We start from the raw sequence: 24,908 nt of genomic DNA, 5'->3' as shown, positions 1-24,908 counted from the left end.
GGGGGCGTCACCCACGTCACCCAAGAATGGACCGGGCCGGGCCGGGCCGGGGCGGGCCCGGCGTGCGAAACGGGGGGACGTTTTCTTCCCCTCGAAGACACCCGTCTGGTAAAAAGATTTTTACCCGGCAGTTACGGCGCCACGCCGCCGGACTCCATGCAGAGCCCGAGGGGGTGCGCGGCTTCCTCGCAAGAACATCATGATTACAGGGATGCTGTGTGCTCAGAAGATAAGACGATAGGCGGCGGACAGCTTATCTCTGTGTCGCCCGTCCCATGGGCTTGAAGGTGGGTGGTGGATGGGACCCACCTCTGTTTACCACGCCCCCGTCGCAGTAAAAGTCAAAGCCACCCCAAGCGACTTCCCGGGGTCGGCCGGAGTCACCGCGGACCGGGAGGGACCGCCGGACAACCCCGGAGGCCACCACGTGGCCGCACTCGTGCCACCGCGGGCGCCCTAGGGGAGCCCCGGAGCGCAAGGATCAGGTGGAAGACCCCAGAGCACTCCGGAATGAGAAGGCCCATTGGTCAGTGTCCACGGCCACCCGGGCTTCCCGAGACTACCCGGGGCGACCTTGGGCGGCTCTGACACTGGCAGGACCCAGGAGCCTACTACGCTGAGCCCGACAAGACACCTGCCCTCCTAATAGGGGCAGGGCAGCCTGAAAGACGGCGCCCACCATGCAAAGGTTGCATTCACACTAGTTAGAGAAACAACAGAGAAGAAAGATGTAGCCTATAAATAGAAAGGCCCCAGGGCATGTAAAGAACCGATCCTTTCGGCACCTAACTGATACACTGGTTCCGGGTTTGGACTTTCCAACTCGGGATCATCAAAGAACCAATCACCACACACATAAGACGTAGGTTATTACGCCTCCGGGCGGTCTGAACCTGTCTAAATCCACCGTCTCAACCCGCTTCCTTAGGCGAAATTCTTGCGCGGTTTATACTCCTAGCCGAATCTCTAAACGGAGATTTCCAGTAATCCCTGCTAGCAGTAATCGCACACCGTCAGTAATTGTGTCGATAATACTCGCACCGAGATTGATCTTAGACAAATATTTGCGATCTACAAAACACCACTTTGGACAAAGCCGTTTTTATCTCGATTTACGAAACTGTTTAACGCAAAATACTTCATCGGTTCGCACAAGACACGTCAAGTCCGAGCCGGTCGAAACTCCCCCAAATGGGTCAAACTCGCCTAGTTAGACTTCGATTTAATAAGCTTTAGTAGTTTTCAATAATTTGTCTCTCAAAATATCATCCAACATTCCCACCCGTCCCGCCCGCGACGCCACCTGCTACGCTAGTTCTGATCCACGGGCACTGTCCTTTTCCGTAATTCCCCATGCCTCCTCTCCTCCTCCCCTAGCTAGCTTGGCTACTCCCCCAGTCCTACCATACTCAATCGCCGCCTCGCCCGTTCTTAACCTGCGTCGTGCCCACCTGTAACCAACCGCAAAGCTAGCTCCTTAAGAAAGCAAGGCTACTAATCGCGCGCGCTAGCTCCCTGCTAGTCCGACCCTGCTGCGAGCAGCTAGCGCTGACCGTGTGATCGGCCAGCGCCCGGCGGCCGGCCGGCCTGCAGCGTGCGCCGTGCGGTGCGGATGGAGGCGCCGCCGCCGCCGCCGTCGTCGCGGAGCGCGCTGCGGCACAGGCTGCGCGCCACGGTGTGCTGCTGCTTCGGCAGCGGCGGCGGTGGCCTCGGCGAGCGGATGCGGTGGCGCCGGCGCGCGGGCGTCGGGGAGTTCCGCTACGACCCGCTCAGCTACGCGCTCAACTTCGACGAGGGCGACCTCCTCGACGCCGACGCCGACGACGACCTGTACGAAGCCCACGCCGGGCGCGGCGACGGCACGCTCTACCAGAGCTTCTCGTCGCGCCTGCCCACGCCAGCGGCGGCCATCGAGGTCGCGTAGCCGGCCGGCGCCTGGCTGCTGGTATGGAATCGATCGATCGGGAGTCTGAGAGGTCATGCTGCTGGATACATACGTTTTGTTCGCTACTGCTGCTGTTGATCAGTGTGCAGATGTTCGCGTCCGTCCATCAGATTTTGCTGTATTTGTACATGCATGCGTTGCAGAATTGCGAGTACTGGATACTAGTACTAGGTCGATCAAGAATATATAGGAATTCTTGGTGTTATGTTACTGTGTAAAAATTTAGCTCCACATGTGCTGGACTATAAATTCATGCGTACTCCTACTATCGGTTTTGGAAGAATTTGTCAGGAAAATTCCCCTTTTCAAACTATTTGTTTGTTTATTTTCCTTGTGATACATGTATGCTGGAATCCTCCCCTGGACAGACTCACTTGGAGCTGGACAGCGAGGAAGCTTTGCTCTCGGGGCGACGGAGACGCCGTGGAAGGGGAAAAGAAAATTCGTGCTCCGGCCGGGTCTTGTCAGCGGAAACGACGAGTGCGGCGGAAAAATCAGGAGGAAGCTTAGCCGGGGAAGCGAAAGGATGGAGATGGATGGACTGGTGATCGATTATCCTGAGGCCGCAGGGTTGGACTTCACCTGCTCCGTCGCCGCTTGACTTGGTCTCTGTAAAGTAGGCAGCAGCTTCGTTTGTCCGACTGATACATGCTTTTTCGGTTTTTCCTCCGTTTCTACAAGACGTAAGCAAACGCATTCAAGGGTAGCCTACAGCTTTCCACGAATCCAACCGAGCAGACACAAGTTGCACAGAGAACATCAACAAACAGCCTACACATACATGGCATCAGGTAAACTTTGAGCCAGCACCTTCGGGTAAACTTTGAGCCAGCACATTTTTACACCGGCAAATACTGTAAACGGACGATCTGAATCTTGGAAACCTTCCTAAAACATCATTACACGGTAGGATACACAAGTACAATACAAAATAAATTACTGCCTCCCGTTCGGTCGGTCATACAACACATGATTCACCATATCACATTAGCAAACGCTATACTGCAAAAGTCATAAACAACTTCCACTCCCACCACGTGGTCAAAGTGTCAAACTAGGGCAATGGGTGACCGCTAAGGTCCCCCGGTGACGCGCGTATCTTCATTACTCCATAAAGTTCCCTCCCAACAGGTAGGTCTCCAAATCTCTAGAGGGAGGGAGAACGTGCGTGCCAATAAAGTATAGTACTGTGTATATCTAGCTTCGTCAAGATTGCTCCGGCCGTCCTCACCTACAACGTTTCAATTTTTCACATGTTAAAATCAGAGCAGCAACAAGCATAAAAGGTGGCCTGCCTATCAGGTAACAGCAAAGAGTAGCTTTGATTATGACAACCTTTTCTTCTTGGTCTTTTCACCCGAGGATGTTGGGTTGCTGTGCCAGTTCCGTTTGCGTTGGTTAATGAACCAGTTGTTGATCTGCTTCAGCTGTAATCCTGTCTCCTGCACCAGTCGAGCCTTGTCGTCTTCCTGTATCAGTTGGGATAGAGCTGTTGTTTATCATGAACAGAAACTGGTGGCGTATGTAAGCTCAGAAATGGTATCGACATGGTGCCACGTACAGTTGGATATGGCCACTTGGAATGAGCCTGCCACCAAGCCTTCAATATGGATGCAGTATCCCCAGGAAGTTTACCAGCTCTGCGCTTGCGGAGAATTTCTTCTCTGATATCAACAAGCTTTTCTTTGTATCCCTACAGGTAGGAAATCTTTTGTTAGTTAACAATCCACCATAAACGGTGAAATGAAAAACTTCGGAGGATGTCAACTAACCTGCTTAAGCTCATTTTTCAGCTCCCGCCGTACACGTTCAACCAAGGATCGCTCACCCTCTGTCAGTATTAGGGGCCCAAAGCCCATACCATCTGATCCTTCGTTTCCATCAAACATGTTGGCCTCACTATCAACCTGGTTATCTTCATCATCAGACATGGTCGCTCCTGTGCCTTCACCAGGAGATGCCCCTGCAGAACCAATTAGGAAATTAGCATTATCGTGCAACCTCCTTGCTTGTTCATATCATGGGACAGCACGCCTATCCTTGTTTCAGTGCATGCTTACCAGAGCCTAAGCTGTTGCCAAGGCAGCAAGGCCTAACACGTCTTTGAGATTATGATCACAATTCACATGTATAAACTGTTGAGTCCACGAAGCGAATAAAAATGAATAACGCTGGAAGTTATAAGTGACCATCGATAATTTACGGTTGCTCATAAGCTAGGCATTTGTTTCTGAGTGTGGCTGTAGAAGCGGTTGAAAAGGCACATATTTCATAGGGTACTGCACATATTTTAAAAAGTACGTATTCTTGAGTGTTAGCTAAGAAATGGATGAAAAGGCATGCAATGAAATATATTAATGTTCATAGTCACAAAATTAATACCTTCACAAAAACTTTTTCTTTTCACTTTTTCCTTTTTAGCTTATGCTGATGTTCCGTCATCTAAGTACTAAATAATCAGCCCTTGCAATTAATACTGAAACCACTTTGTCATCTGACAGAAAGGCTGCAATTATTGAAATAATAAAGGCACGTAGTGCATATCTGAAAATTTCAGCTGCATTTCTGAATTAATGAAAGAAGACAAAGAAAATGATCCACCTGTCAGGCTTTGTAAAGATTGTTCAAGGTCCCAGCAACCCATCACCGCTTCCATTGCATGTACACGTACATGCTGCTGGAGCTGCTCCTTGAATGAGCAAAGGAGCAACACATAATGTGTCTGCAACCAATCAAATTACAGGTATTAGAATCCAAAGCAAGAATGCACTGATGAAAACAAAGATACGAAATGTCAACAGCGCAAAAATCCTAAATTAAATAATACTCAGTGAAGTAATGTGAAGCCATTGTATAGACCAAGGAGTAACAGGCAGGAGACATAATCATCGATACATGAGCATATTTAATCTAGTAAATAGCAAGATCATATGATTTCCGTTATTAGATGAGATCAACACAGGAAATATCATACAACAGAAAACTCCCGTTGCAGCATATGACCTGATATCCTTTAATAACCAACCTACATCCTTCACGAAAATAGGAAATTTCTTCATATGCCGTCTCTCAAAACGAACGGAAAGGTTCTAGATTATAGTGAGCTGATGCAATTCATCCAAACGATAGAGGACTGGTAATTATAAGTCTATATCACCACAGGTCAGCCAATAAAGCTCTGCCTCATAAGCCTTATGCATCCTACTACTTCACAAGTACTCTATCACAGCTTGTGAATTAGGTATCTGCTCCGGGTTCTTCTCAAACACGGAGAGGAAAATGGGGAAACCTGGGAAGTTATTCCAACACCGGAGCTGTAATATGACAACATCCGTGCACAGGTCAGCCGACCAAGCCATCCGTCCTTGAATCCCGAATTCCAATTTTTTTCGCACCGCTAGTTCCCAAGCCTATAGCAATTCAACTGCAGCGCACAGCCGCAAAGCAAGCAGCACAGGAAGGAGCCTGTAGATGGGGTTCGAGCCGTACCATGAAGAGGTCGAGCTCCTCGCCGCCGGAGGGCCCCCCCGCGGCCGCGGCCCCAGCGGCGGCCGCGAGCGGAGGGGGCCGCGCGGCGATCTGCGCGTCGATGCGTGGGAGCTGGTCGACGGGGGTGGCGACGCGGAGGCAGGCGACGTGCGCCTCCAGGAGGCGCTCGTAGAGCGGGTGCGCCGCGATGGCCGCCTTCTCCCTCTCCCCGCCGACGCCGGGGGAGAAGCCGCTAGGGTTCGGCGACGACGCGGCCGCGGCGGCCGCAGCAGCAGCCGCCGCCGCCGCGGCGTCCATGGTGAGCCCGTGGTCGGGGTAGTGGAACGACATCGCCGTCGCTGGGCGGGCGGAGTCGCCGGCGGCGAGTAGAGGGGGGCGGCGCGGGCGCAACGACCCCGGCGGTTGGGGGTTTTGGTTGGTGGGGGTGGGAGGGACAAGCGGATGGATGGATGATGATGGGGAGTGGGTTGGGTAGGTTTTCTTTCGTCGCCGCGCAGGCTAACCTAACCGGTGGGAACCGGTCCGGTTTGACCGGTTACCGGTCCGGTTTCGGTTCCGGCCGGTACCCAACCGGCCAAAATTCAAATTTTAAATTTAAATTCAAAAAATGAAAAATTCTCAAAAAATTCCTAAAAATACTTCAAGGTGTGATGAATCTAATGGTGTCAAATTTTCTCAAAAATTCATTCATTTAGTATAGTTTGTGGGAATTTAAAGTTAAATCAAAAAAGAAAAAGAAAAAAATGGGCCGGCCCATGAAGGCCCACCGATCAAACCGGTCAAACCGGCCGGTAAACCGGTTGCACGGGAGCGTTTGAATTTCAAACCGGTCAAACCGACCGGTAAACCGGTAAAACCGGCCGGTAAACCGGTCAAAACCGGCCGGTAAACCGGTCGGAACCGGTTGCACGGGAAAATTTGAATTTATTTGAATTTGGATTTGAATTCAACCGGTTACCGGCCTAATCGGTCCGGTAAACCGGTACCGGAGGGCGGCGGTAATCGGTTTCCGGTTGGGAAATAAAACCCTGACGGCGCATCGGCTGTGCTGTGCTTGTGCAGCTGTTGTGTCAAGTTGTGTGTGACCACGGCGGCTACGTGGGGACCGACACTTGTCAAAGGGCGCTTACCTCTCAGAAAGGGATTTGACACCCTTAATTTCAGTTAGGGGCCGTTTAGTTCCTAAACCAAAAATTTTTAGGTGTCACATTAATGATTTAATAATTTTAAAACTCACCTCAAAACTAAGAGACGAATCTTTTGAAGCCTTGACCGCATCATTAGCACACGTGAGTTACTGTAGCACTTATGGCTAATCATGCACTAGTTATGCTCAAAAGATTCGTCTTGTCGTGCACATCCAAACTGTGCAATTAGTTTAGTTGTTTAACTACATTTAGCGCTCCATGCATGTGTCTAAAAGGGAAGGCACAAATTTCGAGATGAAAATTTTTGGGAACTAAACACCCCTTTAGGTAAGTTTGACTTTGTGAAACTAGTAATCCTCTGACAAAAGCAGTGTGCTGGCATATTGGTCTTGTTTGGTTAGGCGCGCTAGGATTCTAGCGCACTTTTTCTAGTCTCCGCATAAAAGATCAAATGAAGTCTATTTATAAAATCTTTTCAGGGATGTGTGTAATTTTTCACGGCGAATCTAATGATGGTAATTAATCGATGATTTGCTACAGTAATACTACAGTAACCATCCTCTAATCGTGCGGTCAAAGGCCTCATTAGATTCTTCAGAGTCACTAGCGCGGGGGTTCTAAAATTGGTTTTGTAAACTGACTTTATTTGACACCGTAATTAGCGGTCAAACTATCATTATTCACTAGCACGCTGCAAACCAAACGGGGCCATTAACCGGATTTCCCTGCCCTTTGGTTCACTAGAATTTGGGTTGCGTGCAGTTTATTGGCATTTGAACGTGCGCGTAAGATTATTTGATGATTTGTTGTGTTAGAGGAGGCGCATGTGGTCAAGCGCAATGGTGATGTGGTTTAGAAGAGTGAGCAGATGGAGCAAGAGGGTGAGACTAGTTGTTAGCGGCAGGCCGCATCAATGCTTAGAGTAGGAATGAATGTCTTATGAAGAAGTAAGAAGGCTTTGTATTTTAGTGAATTAGCCAATGGCACCTTTTTATAACATTGCCTAGCATACAGCTAACGTGACATGAAAGATATGTTAAACCAGTAGGTGTGGAAAAGGATAATTAGCTCGAGGAATTGAGAATATGTGAGTAAACATTCTTTTCTCATATGATTACTGTTTTATATAATTATTTTACTTGGCATTGGCAACCAAGATTCCTAACATTAATCCATTAATTCAAGAGAAAATAACTAATATTAATCCATTAATTCTAGAGAAAACAACTTAAGTCTGCAGCATCAATAATCAATCATTAGAAAAATTCTCAAGTAAGAAAAGAGTTATGCGGTACCAAGCCAAGCCCGTGCTATCAAAATTACTCTTAACATTAGGTCTAACCGGGAAAAAAAAGGCATACAAGGAAAAGGCCACCACCACCACAATTTTTTTTAGAGAAAAGGTCTCCCCCGCTTTATTATAAGAACAAAGCATACAAAAGTGTCATGAGAGTAAAGAAAATCAGCCTAAAGGCTCTTCACGTTCCAATCTGGGAGACGTGATCGACTCAAACACACAGCAACCGTGCGCAGCTGAGAACAAGGTCTGTGACATTCCTAAGCGAAACGTGCTCGGCTTCCTGACTCTCACCGCCCTGCACATCTCTGAAGGCCGACCGGTGTCGAGGTGACCGAGAAGCTCCCAAACTTGATGAAGTCGAACTTGTTGCGGGGATTTTCAGGGGTACCCACAGCCGGGTGGCGGAGCGCACCCGCCTATTCCCAGTGAGGGAGTACTCGGGGAAGTACTAGGCGATGGGGCTAGATCTACGCTGAGATTGGGACTCAGGAACACACGATTTAGAGTGGTTCGGGCCGCCGGAGCGTAATACCCTACGTCCACTGGGAGATGTATTGTCTTGGTTGTGTGAATGAATCTATCCTCTGCTGGTCTTGGCTCTTACCCAGCCTGAGGTTTTCTAACGGCGCTCTCCCCTTTTATAGATCAAAGGGGGGGCGGATACATAGAACGTTGATGCCCCGACAGGTGGGCCCAACGTGACTGTGGCTACAGTGGTAGCGAATCTTTCCTTCGATATGCATACTGCTGCTCTTCTGACACAGGGGGTCTTCTCTTGTCCCGTCAGCGAGGCGCCCGTTGGAGTAGCGTAGCTTGCGGCGTGGCCTGCTGAGGCTATTATGTAGCGTCATAATGGGTGAAGCCGAGCCGTCGTATCCGACTGTTACGGCAGACTGGCAGACGCGGCATGGGCGGCGCCATCGGCTCCACTGCCTTGGTAATACGCGATCAATAGTGCCCCCTGGTCAGTCAAACGCCTCGGCTTCCACTATATCAAAGTGGACGTCCACCTACCGCAATAAATGCGAAGGTAGGTGGACCTCAATATGGAGACCAAGGGCCTCATACACGTGTCGGCCCCGGACCACCCTGAGGCGGGGCGTCCAAACTTTCCCTTGGAGAGGGGTCCGGTTGCTATCCAGGACCCTATGAGGGGTCCGGGACCCCGCGGGGGTCCGGATTCCTTGGGAGGTCCGGAGCCCTGGCTGCTTGCGCTTGAGCGCCTGTTTTTCCTGGGACACGTGGCGTTCCCAGACCTTCCCCGGCCGTGGAACAGGTCCGGACCTTTGTCGGGAGGACAGGACTTCGGACTGCAGGGGTCCGGCTGTTTGGTTGTAGTCACGGATGACTACAAAGGCTCTTGCCTAGTCACAGCAAGAGGGGGTACCCCAGTCCTGGGGTACCGACAGTGGCCCCCGGGCCCACCTCGGGAGAGGTCCGAACCCGCGGGTGGGGCCACCACCGTGATGTGTTCCTACGCAACTTGATTGCGTTGGTGTGCTCTTGGAGAGAGTGGGCATCCCGGACCCCTGAGGCCGGTATGCTTGTTGCCTGGTTTAGGTACTAGAGTGCTCTCCACGGGGCGACGAAGGTGTAGGCTTAGGGTACAGAACCAAGCTAAGCGGCTACACGGACTTCGGATCGCTCAGGGGGTAGCGCTACTTCCCGGACCCGGCTTTTGTCGACCGTGGCGAGCGGTCTCCGCCGGAGCGGGCCACCGGAGTGGACTTGGAGCGACCGGGGCGAGCGGTCTCCGCCGGAGCGGGCCACCGGAGTGGACTTGGAGCGACCGGGGCGAGCGGTCTCCGCCGGAGCGGGCCACCGGAGTGGACTTGGAGCGACCGTGGCGAGCGGTCTCCGCCGGAGCGGGCCACCGGAGTGGACTTGGAGCGACCGGGGGGAGCGGTCTCCGCCGGAGCGGGCCACCGGAGTGGACTTGGAGCGACCGGGGCGAGCGGTCTCCGCCGGAGCGGGCCACCGGAGTGGACTTGGAGCGACCGGGGCGAGCGGTCTCCGCCGGAGCGGGCCACCGGAGTGGACTTGGAGCGACCGTGGCGAGCGGTCTCCGCCGGAGCGGGCCACCGGAGTGGACTTGGAGCGACCGTGGCGAGCGGTCTCCGCCGGAGCGGCCGTTGCTGACAATCCGATGAAGCATGTTACCGGACCTCATAGTAAGGTGCAAAGAAACCAAGCCTTATACTAGAAGAGAGCCCGGGACCTCTAAAGTCAGCAGTCCTGGATACTAGAGTACTTGTAACAGGGTAGTGAAGTACGTAAACTTAGGGTACATTACCAGGCTAAGCCACGCGGAGCTTCTCTACCCCAGGATACAAATACCACTTCTCCAGAGCAGGTCCCTAGGGGTCCGGACTGCCTTCCAGCTAGAAGGGGTGTCTTCACCTGACCACAAGCCAGCAACTCAACTTGGATTGTTAGCAACAATGGTAAAGACTCTGTTGAGGAAGAAATGGTCAACCGAAAAAACAGCCATCCAGAATGAATGAATGTAACCGGGGTGGAGCCTAGATAAGGTCAAGAAAGAAAATCTCCTTTATCATTGTGGTTATCACGGTATACATCAGAGGTCGGGATTACGAGGTCGGACCTCCACCGCTCCGGACCGCTTTTGCCTGTTTGTGTGATAGGGCCAGAGGCCGGGTTTACAAGGTCGGACCTTAACCGCTCTGGACACACACATAGACACCACGCTATTACAAAGGAGAAATTCTCTTATTCCTTTCTTAGGAGTAACCTACGGCTGCATGCTATACAGCGTGTTCTTCGGAGGTGAAGGCACCTTGGACGTGCCTGAACCGCATCATCCAGGATCACCTCGGGAGCTCGGGGGGCCCCTCCTTGCCTAAGAGCTGTCACATGCTTACATGGCATGAGACAAATTCTTTGGCCTTGAATGGAAGAGGCCCCCTCCCCCTGCCGTCGCCGTTGCCGATGGAAACCAGAACCCTTGCGCAGCAGATGGACCGGTGCGACGCGTGGAGAAGTGCGGTCGTTCGCCGGCTTGTCCTTGGTGCTAGCGCCAAGGGCCCCCGCGCGAGGTGGCGGGGTCCTGCCTGCAGCAGCACCGAGCAACGCTGAGGTGGATCTCCGGTGCTGCTGCGGCAGGAGGTCTCAGTCAACTTCCTCCGGGATGGCTGTCGGCTCAAGGCTCCAAGTTGAGAGAAAGCCTTGAGCCGACGTCATGCCATCGCAGAGGGGGCGTGGCCGTTGCTTAAGAGAAAACCTTGAGTCGACGTAGGAGCGGCGGCGCGCAGCGGCGCCTCCGCTGCATGCTGCTACGCCGGCTCTGAGGTGTCGCGGTGGCGACACACAGCAGACGCCGCTGCCGTGCGCCGCCGCACCGAGGTCGTTGGAGCGCCGGTGCCATAGCATGCGGAGTGAGTGTGCCTTCCTTCATCTTCAAGTTTGCCGTTGCAGAGGGAGAACGCAGCCCAGAGGCCTGAAGATCCAGCCAACGCCTGTCTTCCCCACGGACGGCGCCAAAATGTTGCGGGGATTTTCAGGGGTACCCACAGCCGGGTGGCGGAGCGCACCCGCCTATTCCCAGTGAGGGAGTACTCGGGGAAGTACTAGGCGATGGGGCTAGATCTACGCTGAGATTGGGACTCAGGAACACACGATTTAGAGTGGTTCGGGCCGCCGGAGCGTAATACCCTACGTCCACTGGGAGATGTATTGTCTTGGTTGTGTGAATGAATCTATCCTCTGCTGGTCTTGGCTCTTACCCAGCCTGAGGTTTTCTAACGGCGCTCTCCCCTTTTATAGATCAAAGGGGGGGCGGATACATAGAACGTTGATGCCCCGACAGGTGGGCCCAACGTGACTGTGGCTACAGTGGTAGCGAATCTTTCCTTCGATATGCGTACTGCTGCTCTTCTGACACAGGGGGTCTTCTCTTGTCCCGTCAGCGAGGCGCCCGTTGGAGTAGCGTAGCTTGCGGCGTGGCCTGCTGAGGCTATTATGTAGCGTCATAATGGGTGAAGCCGAGCCGTCGTATCCGACTGTTACGGCAGACTGGCAGACGCGGCATGGGCGGCGCCATCGGCTCCACTGCCTTGGTAATACGCGATCAATAGTGCCCCCTGGTCAGTCAAACGCCTCGGCTTCCACTATATCAAAGTGGACGTCCACCTACCGCAATAAATGCGAAGGTAGGTGGACCTCAATATGGAGACCAAGGGCCTCATACACGTGTCGGCCCCGGACCACCCTGAGGCGGGGCGTCCAAACTTTCCCTTGGAGAGGGGTCCGGTTGCTATCCAGGACCCTATGAGGGGTCCGGGACCCCGCGGGGGTCCGGATTCCTTGGGAGGTCCGGAGCCCTGGCTGCTTGCGCTTGAGCGCCTGTTTTTCCTGGGACACGTGGCGTTCCCAGACCTTCCCCGGCCGTGGAACAGGTCCGGACCTTTGTCGGGAGGACAGGACTTCGGACTGCAGGGGTCCGGCTGTTTGGTTGTAGTCACGGATGACTACAAAGGCTCTTGTCTAGTCACAGCAAGAGGGGGTACCCCAGTCCTGGGGTACCGACAGAACTGCTCCACGCGATCCTCGCCGGTTCTGCTCCTCTTTTCTCCAGCGTGGCGATGATGCCCTCCAACTCCGTCATCCTGTCTGGTTTGATCAGTGGACGCCATCTTCTCATCGTCTTGGCGCACCTGGACAGCACCCCTTCCACACTTCTCCATTTTTGCCCCTGAAAACACATAGCATTTCGTAAATTCCAGATTGTCCAAAGAACAGCAGCGCAAGTGTAATTTAAAATAAGATTTCTCTTATCACTAATCCAACATCTAGCCACTGACTCAAAATCAGCACCTACTTGTTTACAACACAGATTGGAAATAATTTCCCAAACAAAGGTGGCCACACAACAATCGAAAAATAAGTGATGAATAGATTCAGGGTCAGTACAAAAAAGACAAGTTTTATCACTTAAATCTTTTCTCTTACTGAGGTTAACTCTAGTCAAGAGTTTATTATTACCCAGCAGCCATAGGAAGATATGAATCCTAGGAGGTACACTCAACTTCCACATTGCTGGGTTATGCACAGGGACCATCCCCCGGAAACTCAGCACTGAGTACAAGGTCTGTACCAAAAAGATCTCTCTAGAGTCGTACATCCAAATAATATTGTCGATCTCATCACTCAAGTTTATACTACTAGCAATTGAACATAAATCCTCCCATTGGAGCATAAGGTTTTGGGAAATGACCTTCTAAAGGTCAGCTTGAGGTTAACCCCATCCCACACTTGGCTAATCGTTGCCCCTTTCTTATTCACAATGGCATATAGATGCCAGAATTGAATTGCTAGACTTGAAGCCCCAAACCAATGATCTTCCAAAAATCTAATTCTGCGCCCATTCCCCACCTTCCATTGAAAGCCGAAGCGAGCAGCGTTAGCAGCCAGCAAAACCCCTTTCCAGAAGGGGGAGGCAGCAAGGTCAGGGCAACAGAAAAGATTAGGTTGTTCAGTCTTGTACTTGAACTCAACTATTTGTTTCCAAAGCACATTATTGTTTAAGTGATATCTCTGAATCCATGCAGCCAAAAGGCTCAAATTCAGAGTCCTAAGATCAGGGATCCCTAGTCCTCCAAATTCCTTTTTCTGCGCAATCATTTGCTAGTTAGCTAGGTGATACCTAACTTTATCATCCGAGTTGTTCCAGAAGAAGTGTGCCATATATGTATTGATAAGGTCAATCGCCCAACGCGGAAATTTAATTATGGATAGAAGATAGATAGGAATACTCGCAAGTCAGGATTTTAAAAGGACCAAACGACCGCCATAAGAGAGGAGTTTGCCCTTCCAACCAGCTACTCTCTTTAAAATTTTGTCGACCACCGGTTGCAGATCTTCTCTTCCCAGCTTACTATGGTGAAGGGGAACCCCCAAATATTTAAAAGGAAAAGACCAAATCTTGCAACAGAAAATCTGTACAAAATTATTTGTCACCTCGTGATCCATACCTATAAGAATTAGATCACTTTTAACATAATTGATCTTTAGGCCAGACAGCTGTTCAAAACAGCTAAGCATCCATTTCAAGGCTCTAGCTTTATCAAGGTTGTTATCCAAAAAGAGCAAGGTATCATCCGCATATTGGAGGCTAATAATGCCTCCATCCCGCACATTCTTGTGAACACATTCTGTAATAAACCTCAGGCAAAAGGCCTGTAATAAACCTCTCCCTTGCAGCTTTCATAAACATTCTTGTGAACACATCTGCCACTAAATTGAAGAGTAAAGGTGAGAGAGGGTCACCCTGCCGAAGGCCTTTGCCAGGTTTAAAATATCCACCATTAACATCGTTCAATCTCACACAAATAGAACCCCCTCTAACCACTCTCCCAATCCAAGTTCTCCAGATATCTCCGAAGCCTCTAGAACAAAGCATTTGATCGAGAAAATCCCATCTAACTCTGTCATAGGCTTTCTCGTAATCTAACTTAAGGACGATTCCTTTTTCTTTTTTCCTGGACACCTCGTGAATAATTTCATGAGCTGCCACCACACTATCTAGAATAAATCTCCCCTTAATAAAGGCTGTTTGATTAGAGGCAATAAGCCTATCTGCCACACGAATCAGTCTGTTATTCAAAGCCTTGGCAAAGATTTTAAAACTGCAGTTAATTAGGCTAATGGGTCTAAACTTCTTAAGATGTTTAGCCTCGGGTTCTTTAGGGATAAGAGTTATCATAGCGTAGTTGAGTCTTTCCAAATCCAAATCATTCTTCTCAAAAGCCCTAAATAAAGCCATCAAGTCTGTTTTGATCAACTCCCAAAATTTCTGGTAAAACATGAAGGAGAAGCCATCAGGGCCAGGAGCCCCATCTGCGTATGAACCAAAGACTGCCTCCTTGATTTCCTCTTCTGAGAAAGGGCATTGTAGCATCAGGTTCTCCTCATGGGTAACCTTTTCCTCTTCAGCCCAAAAATTATCACCAAGGGACACATCTAAGGAGGTTTCAAAACCAAAGAGGTCTTTATAGAATTTTGTGGCCAAAGTCAGCATATCCTGAGTATCAGTAACTTGGCCATTAGGGCCCTACAGGACGGTAATACGCTTCTTGCTATTTCTTTGGTTAGCCAAAGCATGGAAATAAGCAGTATTATTGTCCCCCTCTTTAATATTCCTATCCCTAGACCGCTGCTTGGCTCTAATTTCTTCCATTTTCCAAATGTTGCTCAGCTCCTCTAGTATATTTTTCATCCTTTGCCTATCAGAATCATCTAGTTGAGTAGACTCTTGAAGAAGATCAAGTTTGCCGTACTCTTCCATCAATTTGTTTTTGGTCTTCCTAATCTTGGCATTCACGTTCAAGGCCCAGCCTTTTGCTTTTTTCCTAAGTTTTCTGATTTTAAACTGCCAGGTATCGAGAGGATTATTAAAAGAGCAGGGGATTTTCCACACTGACCTTACTAGATCATGGAAGTCCTCTCTCTCCAGCCACCACTTTTCAAAGCGAAAGATGGTATGCTTTTTTTCCTGGTTTAAACCAAAGTTAAGAACTAGGGGGACATGGTCACTCCCAGCTCTAGACGCCGTGGTGACATAAGAAAGCGGGTAATTCTGACTAAACTCAGTAGAACAAAAGATCTTATCTATGGCTGCCATAATTGGCTGGTTTTGGTTGTTAGACCAGGTAAAAGATCTTGTGGAATTCTTAAGTTCCACCAGGGCCTAGGTATTGATCCAATCATTAAAGAGATTAGACCAGTGATGATTAATAACACCATTACTTTTTTTTCACTCTGATTACAAACTAAATTAAAATCACCTCCTATAACAGTCGGGCCAGACCAATTAGTAAGCAAGTTATGCAGTTCATTAATGAACTCATCTTTCCCCTCCTCATACGGGGAACCATAAACTACTACCAATCTCCACGTGCACTCATCCACGATATTTCTCACAATGGCTGAAACAGTAAACTGTTTATTTTGCCAACTAAGAACTTCTGCAACACACTCATCAAATCCAACCAAAATCCCCCCTGTCGTACCCGAGGCTGGGAGGTAATGCCATTTGAAATGGCTATTAACAGTCTTAAAAAAACTTTCATTGAAATTCTCCTTTTTTGTCTCCTGAATGCCCACAAAGGACAATCTATTATTCTAAATAAAATAAGTCTAACATTGTAAGCTACCCGCCTTATTCAGGCTTCTTATGTTCCAAAAGTCTCCTATCATGGTTACCCATTTTAAAGGTAGAGTCAACCCCACCATCAAAAACTACTTGTGACTAGGTTTTTGTATCACTATCCTGGTTTCCTCCTAAGGGAGTCTTGGTAAGGATACTTTTATTATCAGGTAAAGGAGGGAACTCTTCCATTTGTACAACAACTTCTAATTCTGAAGGTAAAAAAAATTCAGGGTTATTATCTTTAAAGATCATAATGTTCTCCATTTTTTTCTTTTTCAAAACAACAATATTACTATTTGCAATAGAAGTATCGTTACTGAAACTCACATGAATTTTATTAGACATCTCATTCAAATATGAGTTACTGAGAGTATCAAAAGAAGCACCTGGCTTAATTGCAGTCTCCAAATTGCGATAACTTGCATAGGCTTCAGCTTTTTGAGCAATAGTCCTCCCATCTTCTGGAAATCTTCTCGGCCTGTCGACCCTGAAGTTTGGCCCCCAAATCTTCTGCGTGCTCTGCAATAAGGGCTTTTCTATTTGTTCCATTTCTTGATTATCTTTATCAGCCTCAATAGAAATCCCAGCTTCACTTAGAGATAGCATATCCTCATCCTCCATGGTCTCTCCCTCCCCTTCAGAGTCCTCTAGCTCCATATTTCTTAAGAAAAAGGAGCATTCAGCAGTATCAGTTTCAGAACTCATTTTCCTAAGTCTCTCCCACTTGGTTTTCTGTGATGAAGCAGTCGCCTCCCAAGCTTTCAATCCAACTTTGCAACCATCAGATAGCTGAATAGGACAGGGGACAGAAGGGGTCACCCACTCAATTTCATCAATTTGAGCATCAAGTACTCTCAGATCTACACCAGCATTACTTTTTGGATCCTCCAACTGTGCTGTCAGCAGCACTTTGCACTCAGAATTCATCATTGTCACCAACTGTAATTCTTGCATAGGAAGGTCTTCTTTCTCTGATATCTTTTTTCCCACATTAGAGCTACTACCGTTAGTAGGAGTGTTCAGCCCAGTATCTGTATATTCTCCAGCAGAACCGTCATCCATATCCATGTTATTTCCATTATCAACATGTTTTGGAGGATAGTCAAGGTCATCTGCCTCATCATCTTCATCCTTTTTCCCATTTTCATCATCATCATCTCCGTCAGTCCCAGCATTCAGTATCTGTTCATACCCTTCCACCACAAAAAACAGTAGGAATAATTTTTTCTCCATTTCATACAGCCTCTCTGCAGGGATTTTTGAAGGATCTCTGCACATCACCTTAATTCTGACTTCTTCATAGAAGGTCTTGAAAAGAGTAGCCCAGTCAACATCAATCATCATACCAAAACTAGAAGCAATTTGAGCAAACACTTTCCAGTGGCACCACTTAGGTGGGATACCCCTGACTTGGATCCTGGATTCCTGCAACTCTCCAAAAGATTCCAATTCACCAACCCATTCCAGCACCTCCACTTGGACTCCCTCTTTCCTCAAGTTAAAGGAAGGGTAGTTTTTAATATCTGACACCTTCTTGTGTGGAGGAAATCTAACTAGAAATTTACCCACCTCGAGCTCTCTAATTTGCCATGACCATTCTTTGCAATATATATCCGACAGCTCTTTTTCTAACTCAGCTAGAGTAATGTGACCAGACTTAACATTGACCACACCAAAATTCGTCATATTCAGCCACTGAGTAGATTCCCTCTCAGGCACATCCACATGGTAGAAGCCCAAACCTAGACTAGCACTCCCCATGTATGTAGCTACTGGAAGAGCAGATTTCCACATTGGACAGACGTTCATGTGGTGACCAGGAACAGCACAGATGAAGCAGATCTTTGGTCTAGCGCAGTTACCAACAAAATGACCTGGTTCTCCACAATTGTAGCAAGTAAGGTTTCTGTACCTGGCCACCACAATTCATATAATTACTGGGAAAAGACCAACACCAACACCATTTGGACGAGGACAGACCAAACTTTATGTCACATTGACATTGCTATAAGTTATTATCACTTGAGCACGTTTCCAATTCAGGCGAGTGCTGGAGAAAATGGCATTAACTAGGGAATTTGCTAGCTATCATCAAAAGGCTAGAAGTTTACAAAGTTGGAAAATGAAAGAAACTAGTATGACAGCGACCAAAGCCAGTAGCTAAAGTAGCACAAGGATCCCCTTGGTTTGGAGAGAACCAATTCCAACCATGCTCGCTTTATATGAAGGGAACACTGCCAATTTTACAAGCCTTTTGTATAACTCGTGTACAATCAACAATCTTGAATCGGAAGCCAATGTGAGATGCCAAGATGGCCAAGAATGAGAATCTTCCTAGTTTTCTAATTGGGCTCTCTCGAAACCTCTCCCCTTCTCTACAGAGAGGAGAGGCGAAAAGGGGGCGAACTCGCTTTCCTGTACTCCCGCCGGCCGGAGCGTCGATTCCCTCCGCCTCCGGTGGCCTTCCGGCCTTCGGATGTGGGGGGAATCCACGTCTCCTCGCCTGGCGGTGTAGATTAGGTCCGTTCTACGGTTTGTTTCCCGGTGACGGCTGCTTGGTGGAGGTGGCGTTGCCTATATGGAATAAGGTACTCCTCGTCCCGATCCACCTCGCCTTCTTCTGCTCCGGGAACGGCGATAGGTGAGTGAGGTGGGGGTCTTCCTATGTGGAGACTCTGTTCAGGAGTTTGCCGGCGGCGCATCGACCTGGTTGGAAGGTGCGTCTTCTGGCCTTTTGGTTCGAGGATAAAGAAGCAGTTTCGGGTTGTGGAAGTTTGGAGAGTGGATCTGGTTCGCATATCTTGCGGCGACGTCTGTTGTCGGCAGCGAGCTGGTGTCCATGGTCGTTGGAGCTCGAGGTGTGTCCCCAGCCGATGTAGTACAAGCGACGGCTTCATCCCGCCCCGGACGGGTGTCTACTGCAGCTACCTCCAAAGCCTCATGGCGATTGGGCTCCTTCCGACCTGGGATCCGTGGTGGAGGTCCTCTGGTGATGGCCGGCGGCAGTGGAGTCGGGTGGATTCCATCGGCAGTGTCCAAGGACTTGTTTGTAATTTGTATGTTTGGTAGGGGCCTCTGTGTAAATGGTCGAGACAGCTGTCTTCTATATCCTTCCCGTATGTACCTATACGTGTACTGGCTTTGTACTCTCCTTAACGTCTAATACAGGTATGTTTCTATCAAAAAAAAGATGGGCAAGAATGAATTCAATATCTCGTCATAGTCAAATGATTGTAATGGAGCTGCACAAAATTTATAGCTTTCATTCTTTGTCGATCACATCAAAAATATGCTAAGCATCAGTGCTTTCAGGATGAAATCCCACCTGGCCAAGCATTTCACCTGTAGTCTTCTAAGATTAGGCCCATCTTTAAATTCTGCCCATCAATTTAGCATTATCCACCAGATTAAGCCCACTGACACTACCCAACTAGTTTAGTCTTACAGAATGTAAGCCCAACCGAAGAAAAACCAGTTGGAACCAAAGTAACCATACATCCACAGACCAGACTGAAAAAAGCATAGCAGTTTTCACACAAATGTCAGATCTTCATAAGTAATATTCACTTCATAGAACGAAATAACATGAATAAATTCATCTAAATCCACTATCGTGTGGAAATCAGTCTGAGCTGAAACTATCTTCAGCTTGACCATATGCGGATGCACTACCCAAAACAATGTCAGGTGAGTTAAAATTAGATTTCCCTTTAGCTACAGATGTGGCTTATGACTTACGACTATAGTGGTAGTAAACCCTGTGATCTAATAACAACTTATCAAATATGTGTCATTCTCAAATGATGACGTTGCTGCGCTGCCATCTAGACTGCTACCCTGCTTCCTCTATGTACACTTGTTATTCGGTTAAGGTTGCAGCAATCTGCAGTTATCAATGAACTGGTGATACGTCTGCAGTGTCCTGTGGGGGAAGGTTGAGATCTGGTAACACGAAGCTGTCTTGGGTGGACTGTGTAACCTGTTCATCTATCTGTTCCTTTCCTTTCTGGTCCTTTGATGTGATTTCATTCGGCGAGTCCGATTGCCCTAACCTTGTCTGCAAAATAATAACATTTCGTTAGGTGTCTACTTATTCCCAATTTGATGTAGACAGAATCAGAGAGCTATAAGGAAATACAAATTAAACATCTTGCGGCCACTTGTAGTTACCCTGGACCCACAGAAAAATTAGTCCACAGAAAAATTAGCTCTGGATTCAAGGAATACAGGTTATTCAGAAAAGTTGACCCTTGCCACAATGGTCCTAATTCTTGACTCATCGACTACATACTACGCTGCTGAGTGTCAATTCGTCGAACAATAGACATATATTGGGTCTTTTAGGTGTAATTTGCATTAAGAAATTTTACTGGACACACATAATGATAAACATACTGCTACCACTGGCCATTGATAGTTCTCCATATATCATGATTTCTATTTGTCATAATACAATGAAATCTAAGTGATTGATGAACTAAACTCTAGGCTATCTTTTGGTCAGAACATTCAGAATCAAATAGTAGTAAATAGATATGTGGCAAAGGCCTCTTGGTACAAATTCAGGGTGTGGGATCTCTCTATTTTTCCCCCTTTTTTAGTTTTTCAAAACACACTAAAATGTCGCTGCGGCCTTTTAGGTAGGCTGCAGCACTCTAACTAGTTGCAGGTGGACTTTGAGTTACTAGCAATCCCTTTCATCGACAGCTGAGATCAAGGATTTACTTAAGAGATTTTTCTTCTTCAAATGCATGGGAAATCTACGTATAATATAGCCCATCATTTACCCTACTCGTCAGCCAATTGCAGAAGAGTGGGAGAAAAGGATGCCACAACCTTGTATACCGTTTAGCATCTTGCTTGTTGATAGCTTACAAAGTAAAGCACATAAAAATCATCGCAGGAGTATGTGGACCACTACCTTTGGCAGCTTAAACAACTCTTATATTAGGAATATGAAATCTCTAACTTATGCTTTAAGCCAAAACAAGACAGCCTTTTGATAAGCCATTCCACCAACAGATACCATACGGTGGCCCACATACCAATCTGGGATACAAACGAACAAGAGAAACAGATTAATACAGTTGATGTTACCTCAAGCTTGTCGTTTTCTTTTGACAGCGCCTTGCAAGCTCTCTGCAAAGCTCGCATCTCCTGCACGCATAGTCAAACAAGAAGATACTGCAGTCAGTAAAACCGCCATTAAAATACTCTGAAAGAACTTAGTGGAGAACGATTTATCACCTCGCGGAGGCTATCATTCTCCGCCGTAAGAGACCGCACCAGTTGCTGGACCTCCGGAAGCCTCTGCATGATCCAAATGATAAACCAAATTAAGCCACAAGGACAAGAACCTGGAAGGACACACCCGGTATTTTATAGCACTGAATTTTGGGTTTTTAGGTTACAGGACCATCTTGATGATGAGGTTGATCTTTTCAGCCAGTACGCCTTTTGTGGCTTTGTCCTTACGATTCCACTTTGTGTTCACCCTCCCCCCACCCCCCTTCAAACCCCAGACAGATATATAGCAGCTGCTACTTCATTCTAAGACAAGTGCAGGCGACCAGGCGTAGTTCAACAACCACTAAACCAGCCTTTTTCCCCCTCTGAATGGGTGGCACTCCGACCTAGTCAAGGCTTTCTTTTGCAAAGACCAGTAAAACGCGTTTGCAAGCCTTAAACTACTTTTCCGCTGCAAACCACCCCTTCAAAAACAGTTTTTGAGTCTCCCTCGCGCGCTGGCCCATCAGTCATTCTGAATCCTATGCAAATTGACGTGTATGAGTGCATCACCCGTGCCAACTAGCCAGAAGCATACCAATTTCTTCCGAGGTCGCTGGCCGGTGGCCCGTGTAGGCGGGGTCGGGAAGGTCAGCTGCGGCTGTCCAATGGAGCCCACCTGCAGTGGGACAAGGAAGCAATCTATAAGTCCATAACCAACCAATCTCAGCACACATATCCACCGGGACACAACACACAAACTCGATGCTGGCATGAACAAGGCATCCCACAACAGCTGTCCAACGAGATCACGGATTCAGAATCGCGCAGAAAACAACACGGAGCGCGAGCAAATCACAGAGCGGTGATGCCAGAAAGAAAACAAAGGACACGACATAGGCATGCTTAGGGAATGGCTCCCAATCCACGGCCCTTTTTCCTCTCCCATCCTCCTAAGAGGATGGTTAATAGTAGAGTCAAAGCGATAAAAGCTAAGTCATACAATAGTTGTCTCATATTTGTCTTTAAAAACTTTTTTTATTATTATGTGATGTCATATCTTATTTTATCTTTCCTATTCTTCCTCACATACATTTTTATTTGGACCCACAAAATTCTATGCTTTCGTGCCAAGGTTGGTGTTAGAACAAAAGCTAAGCTCTCAACTCTTTCCTTCCTTCTCTCCTCCACATCAGCAAAAAAAAAAAACTATTGTTGTACCTGCTCTAACTCCCAGCTAGAATGAATACCCCCATCCACCCACCAGTCGGGGAACCACATGAGACACGCACCCGCCCATTAGTCCTTTTCTTCTTCGTCCAGCCGCAAAAGTAATCCGGAAATTCCCCCCATGGATGAGCACATTTTTAGTTAGGCAAGGCGGCCGCATGAAACACATCGCCCAAACTGCCATCCGACGCAACGCCATAACGGAAACCCCACGCCTCCCCGCCGTTCCAGCATCACAGGTGGGCCCCACACGCTAGACCCCTCCCTCCTTCGTACGAAAGGGACCCCACACTCCAGCCGCAGCCGGTGGGGCCCCTTGTCCACGCCACCGGAAAGAACAGGGCCGCCGGCGGCGGGGCCGTACCGCCATACGCCTCGCCGCGGCCGCGGCCACACACGGCAGCTCCGGCCGGCGGTCGCCCACGTGTCCCGCGCGCGCCCCCGGCGCCACGCCAGTCCCCACCCACCCCGTCGCGCCGCGTTTTAACTCCCGCATTTGACTGTCTCCACTCTCCACCACCCGGGGTAGCGCGGGGGCCCCACCGGCCTCCACGCTCCCGTGCCGCCAGGCCCCACACGAGCAATTGCACCGGGGGATAAAGGACGGCCGAAAATGACCGGACTGCCCCCCGGGAAAGAACCGCTCGGTGGGGGGACCACGCCCAGCAAGCCCGGGGGCAGCTTGGGCAACCTGGCGGCACGGGAGCAGTGGAAGAGGCCCAGCTCCGGCCGCACCCACCGGCTTCCGCGGCTTGCCGGAATTACCCCTCCCCCGAGTAGGAGTCAACCCCCGGCAAATAAAGAAGCACACGCACGCCATGAAAGACGCCGGGAAATCCATTTCTCCGTCAATTTTGTAAATCCAACGCACGAAAAAATCCGTGAAATTTCGGACGAACGGAGGAATGAGAATGCGGATCCGCGAAGCGAGACGTGGCCCGTGACCTAGCGTCCGCAGCAAGCAAACCGAAAACCTTAAGAAATGGGGAGGCGAGATGGGTGGATGGAATGGAAGTGTGGATTTGAGGGGAAAGTATACGGGAGAAGGAAAGCGGACGGGGAAGGCGGTGCTCGAGTGACGGAAGGGAAGGGATTTTCGCTGACCAGCAGGGGCAGTTTCGTCACGCTAACCAAAAAAGGGAAAAGGGCAAAAGAAAACTCGGAAAGAGAACAGGGGATAGGAGAGAGAGAGAGAGAGTACTGGTGGTAGGGGTCTGGGGAGGGAGAAGAACCCAAAGCGGCACGGCGGCGGCGTACGCAGAGGAAGCAGCAGAGAGGGAGGGTGCGTGGGTGTCTGGCGAAGCCACGAACCTTTGTCGCCGGCGCGCGTCGGTGGCCCGGTGAGCAGAACCCGCCGCCGTCGTCGCCGCCGCTGGTCGACCCGCCGGAGCCGGAGCCGGAGCCCGAGCCGCCGCTGTAGTCGAGCGGCGACGCCGGGCTGCCGCGGCCCCACCTCCCCTTCCCCGCCGCCGCGGGGCCCGCCGACGGGGACCGGCGGCGCGAGCGCTTCCCCCGCGCCACCGTGGGCCAGATCAGCTCCCCCTCCCGCGGCGCCGGCTTGCACCACGGCGGCGTCCACCCGGCCAGGTCGGCCCCGCGCAGCGAGCAGATGATGTCGGCGGCCAGCGCGTCCGCGTCCGCGTCCGCGTCCATGGCGCCCCGCTCACCGCGGCTCTGCTCTGCCTCTGCTCCGCTCCGCTGGTGGAGTGAGCAAGCCAACCGAAGCCGCAGAGGACGGAGATGGAGGGAGGAGGTGGAGATGTGGGTGGGAGGGGAGGGGAGAGAGGAGGCAGGAGGGGAGGCGAGTGGAAAGGAATGGGGCGTGGAGGAGGTGGAGGTGGAGGCGAGCCAAAGCCGCGGGCGTGGTGTCCCCGGCGGCCTATTTAAATGGCGGAATAAAAGCCGCGTATTAAAAAATACCTGACCCACACCCACACGACACACACCCCCTCCCCTCCACCTACGGGAGCTACGCCCCAGCTCGCCTGCCCCGGGGGATCTAACACCCACCCGCTGACCCGTGGACCCAGATACTCGCCCGGCCCGCAGGTCAGCGACGGCGCAGCTCGGGTGCCCCCCGCTGGCATGCCGCGACCCGACCAGGCGGAGGCTTTCCGCGCCGTCCCGCGAGGAGTTGTGGGGCGCGCGGGAATGACTGTGGCGCCCCCGGCGGGCCCCGCGTGTCGGCGGGAGAAGCGCTGCGGCTGCGGGGCCGGCTCGGGACTCGCCGAGGCTTCGGACGCCAGGTACGAAGGGGGGTGGAATTGGAGGGACAGCGTGGCGGGTCAGCGCAGGAGGGGAGGAGGAGAAGGACGCGCCTGCTCTGTGCGGCGGGCCCCGCGGAGGTGGTGGCTACCGCTGGCCGTGGCGGACGAGGAGTCGCTAGGCCTTGACTCTTGTGCG

General features: G+C 50.1%; 3 protein-coding genes across 3 annotated transcripts; 1 reads left to right on the top strand and 2 right to left on the bottom strand.

Moving 5' to 3' along the window:
* The first annotated feature begins 1,353 nt into the window (after window positions 1–1,353).
* On the top strand, window positions 1,354–2,255 carry LOC120654869. Its single transcript, XM_039932551.1, has one exon. It carries the CDS (start codon window positions 1,613–1,615, stop codon window positions 1,922–1,924), a length of 312 nt encoding a protein of 103 aa, XP_039788485.1. The 5' UTR covers window positions 1,354–1,612; the 3' UTR covers window positions 1,925–2,255.
* A 458-nt stretch (window positions 2,256–2,713) lies between these two features.
* On the bottom strand, window positions 2,714–5,899 carry LOC120654868 (homeobox protein knotted-1-like 2). Its single transcript, XM_039932550.1, has 6 exons — window positions 5,435–5,899; window positions 4,547–4,667; window positions 3,718–3,908; window positions 3,507–3,638; window positions 3,281–3,414; window positions 2,714–3,176 (listed from the first exon to the last, which is right to left on the bottom strand). Exons 1-6 carry the CDS (start codon window positions 5,762–5,764, stop codon window positions 3,173–3,175), a joined length of 912 nt encoding a protein of 303 aa, XP_039788484.1. The 5' UTR covers window positions 5,765–5,899; the 3' UTR covers window positions 2,714–3,172.
* Window positions 5,900–19,560: 13,661 nt separating this feature from the next.
* Window positions 19,561–24,345, bottom strand: LOC120654867. The gene is made up of 5 exons (XM_039932549.1): window positions 23,817–24,345; window positions 21,874–21,954; window positions 21,297–21,359; window positions 21,147–21,206; window positions 19,561–20,106 (listed from the first exon to the last, which is right to left on the bottom strand). The coding sequence occupies exons 1-5, from the start codon at window positions 24,156–24,158 to the stop codon at window positions 19,942–19,944; spliced, it is 711 nt and encodes a 236-aa protein (XP_039788483.1). The 5' UTR covers window positions 24,159–24,345; the 3' UTR covers window positions 19,561–19,941.
* Window positions 24,346–24,908: the final 563 nt, after the last annotated feature.

This window comes from Panicum virgatum, chromosome 1N (genome assembly GCF_016808335.1).
Source record: "Panicum virgatum strain AP13 chromosome 1N, P.virgatum_v5, whole genome shotgun sequence".
Lineage (NCBI taxonomy): Eukaryota > Viridiplantae > Streptophyta > Magnoliopsida > Poales > Poaceae > Panicum > Panicum virgatum.
The sequence above is the reverse complement of the archived record's forward strand: the minus strand, read 5'-3'. Positions and strand labels throughout refer to the sequence as shown.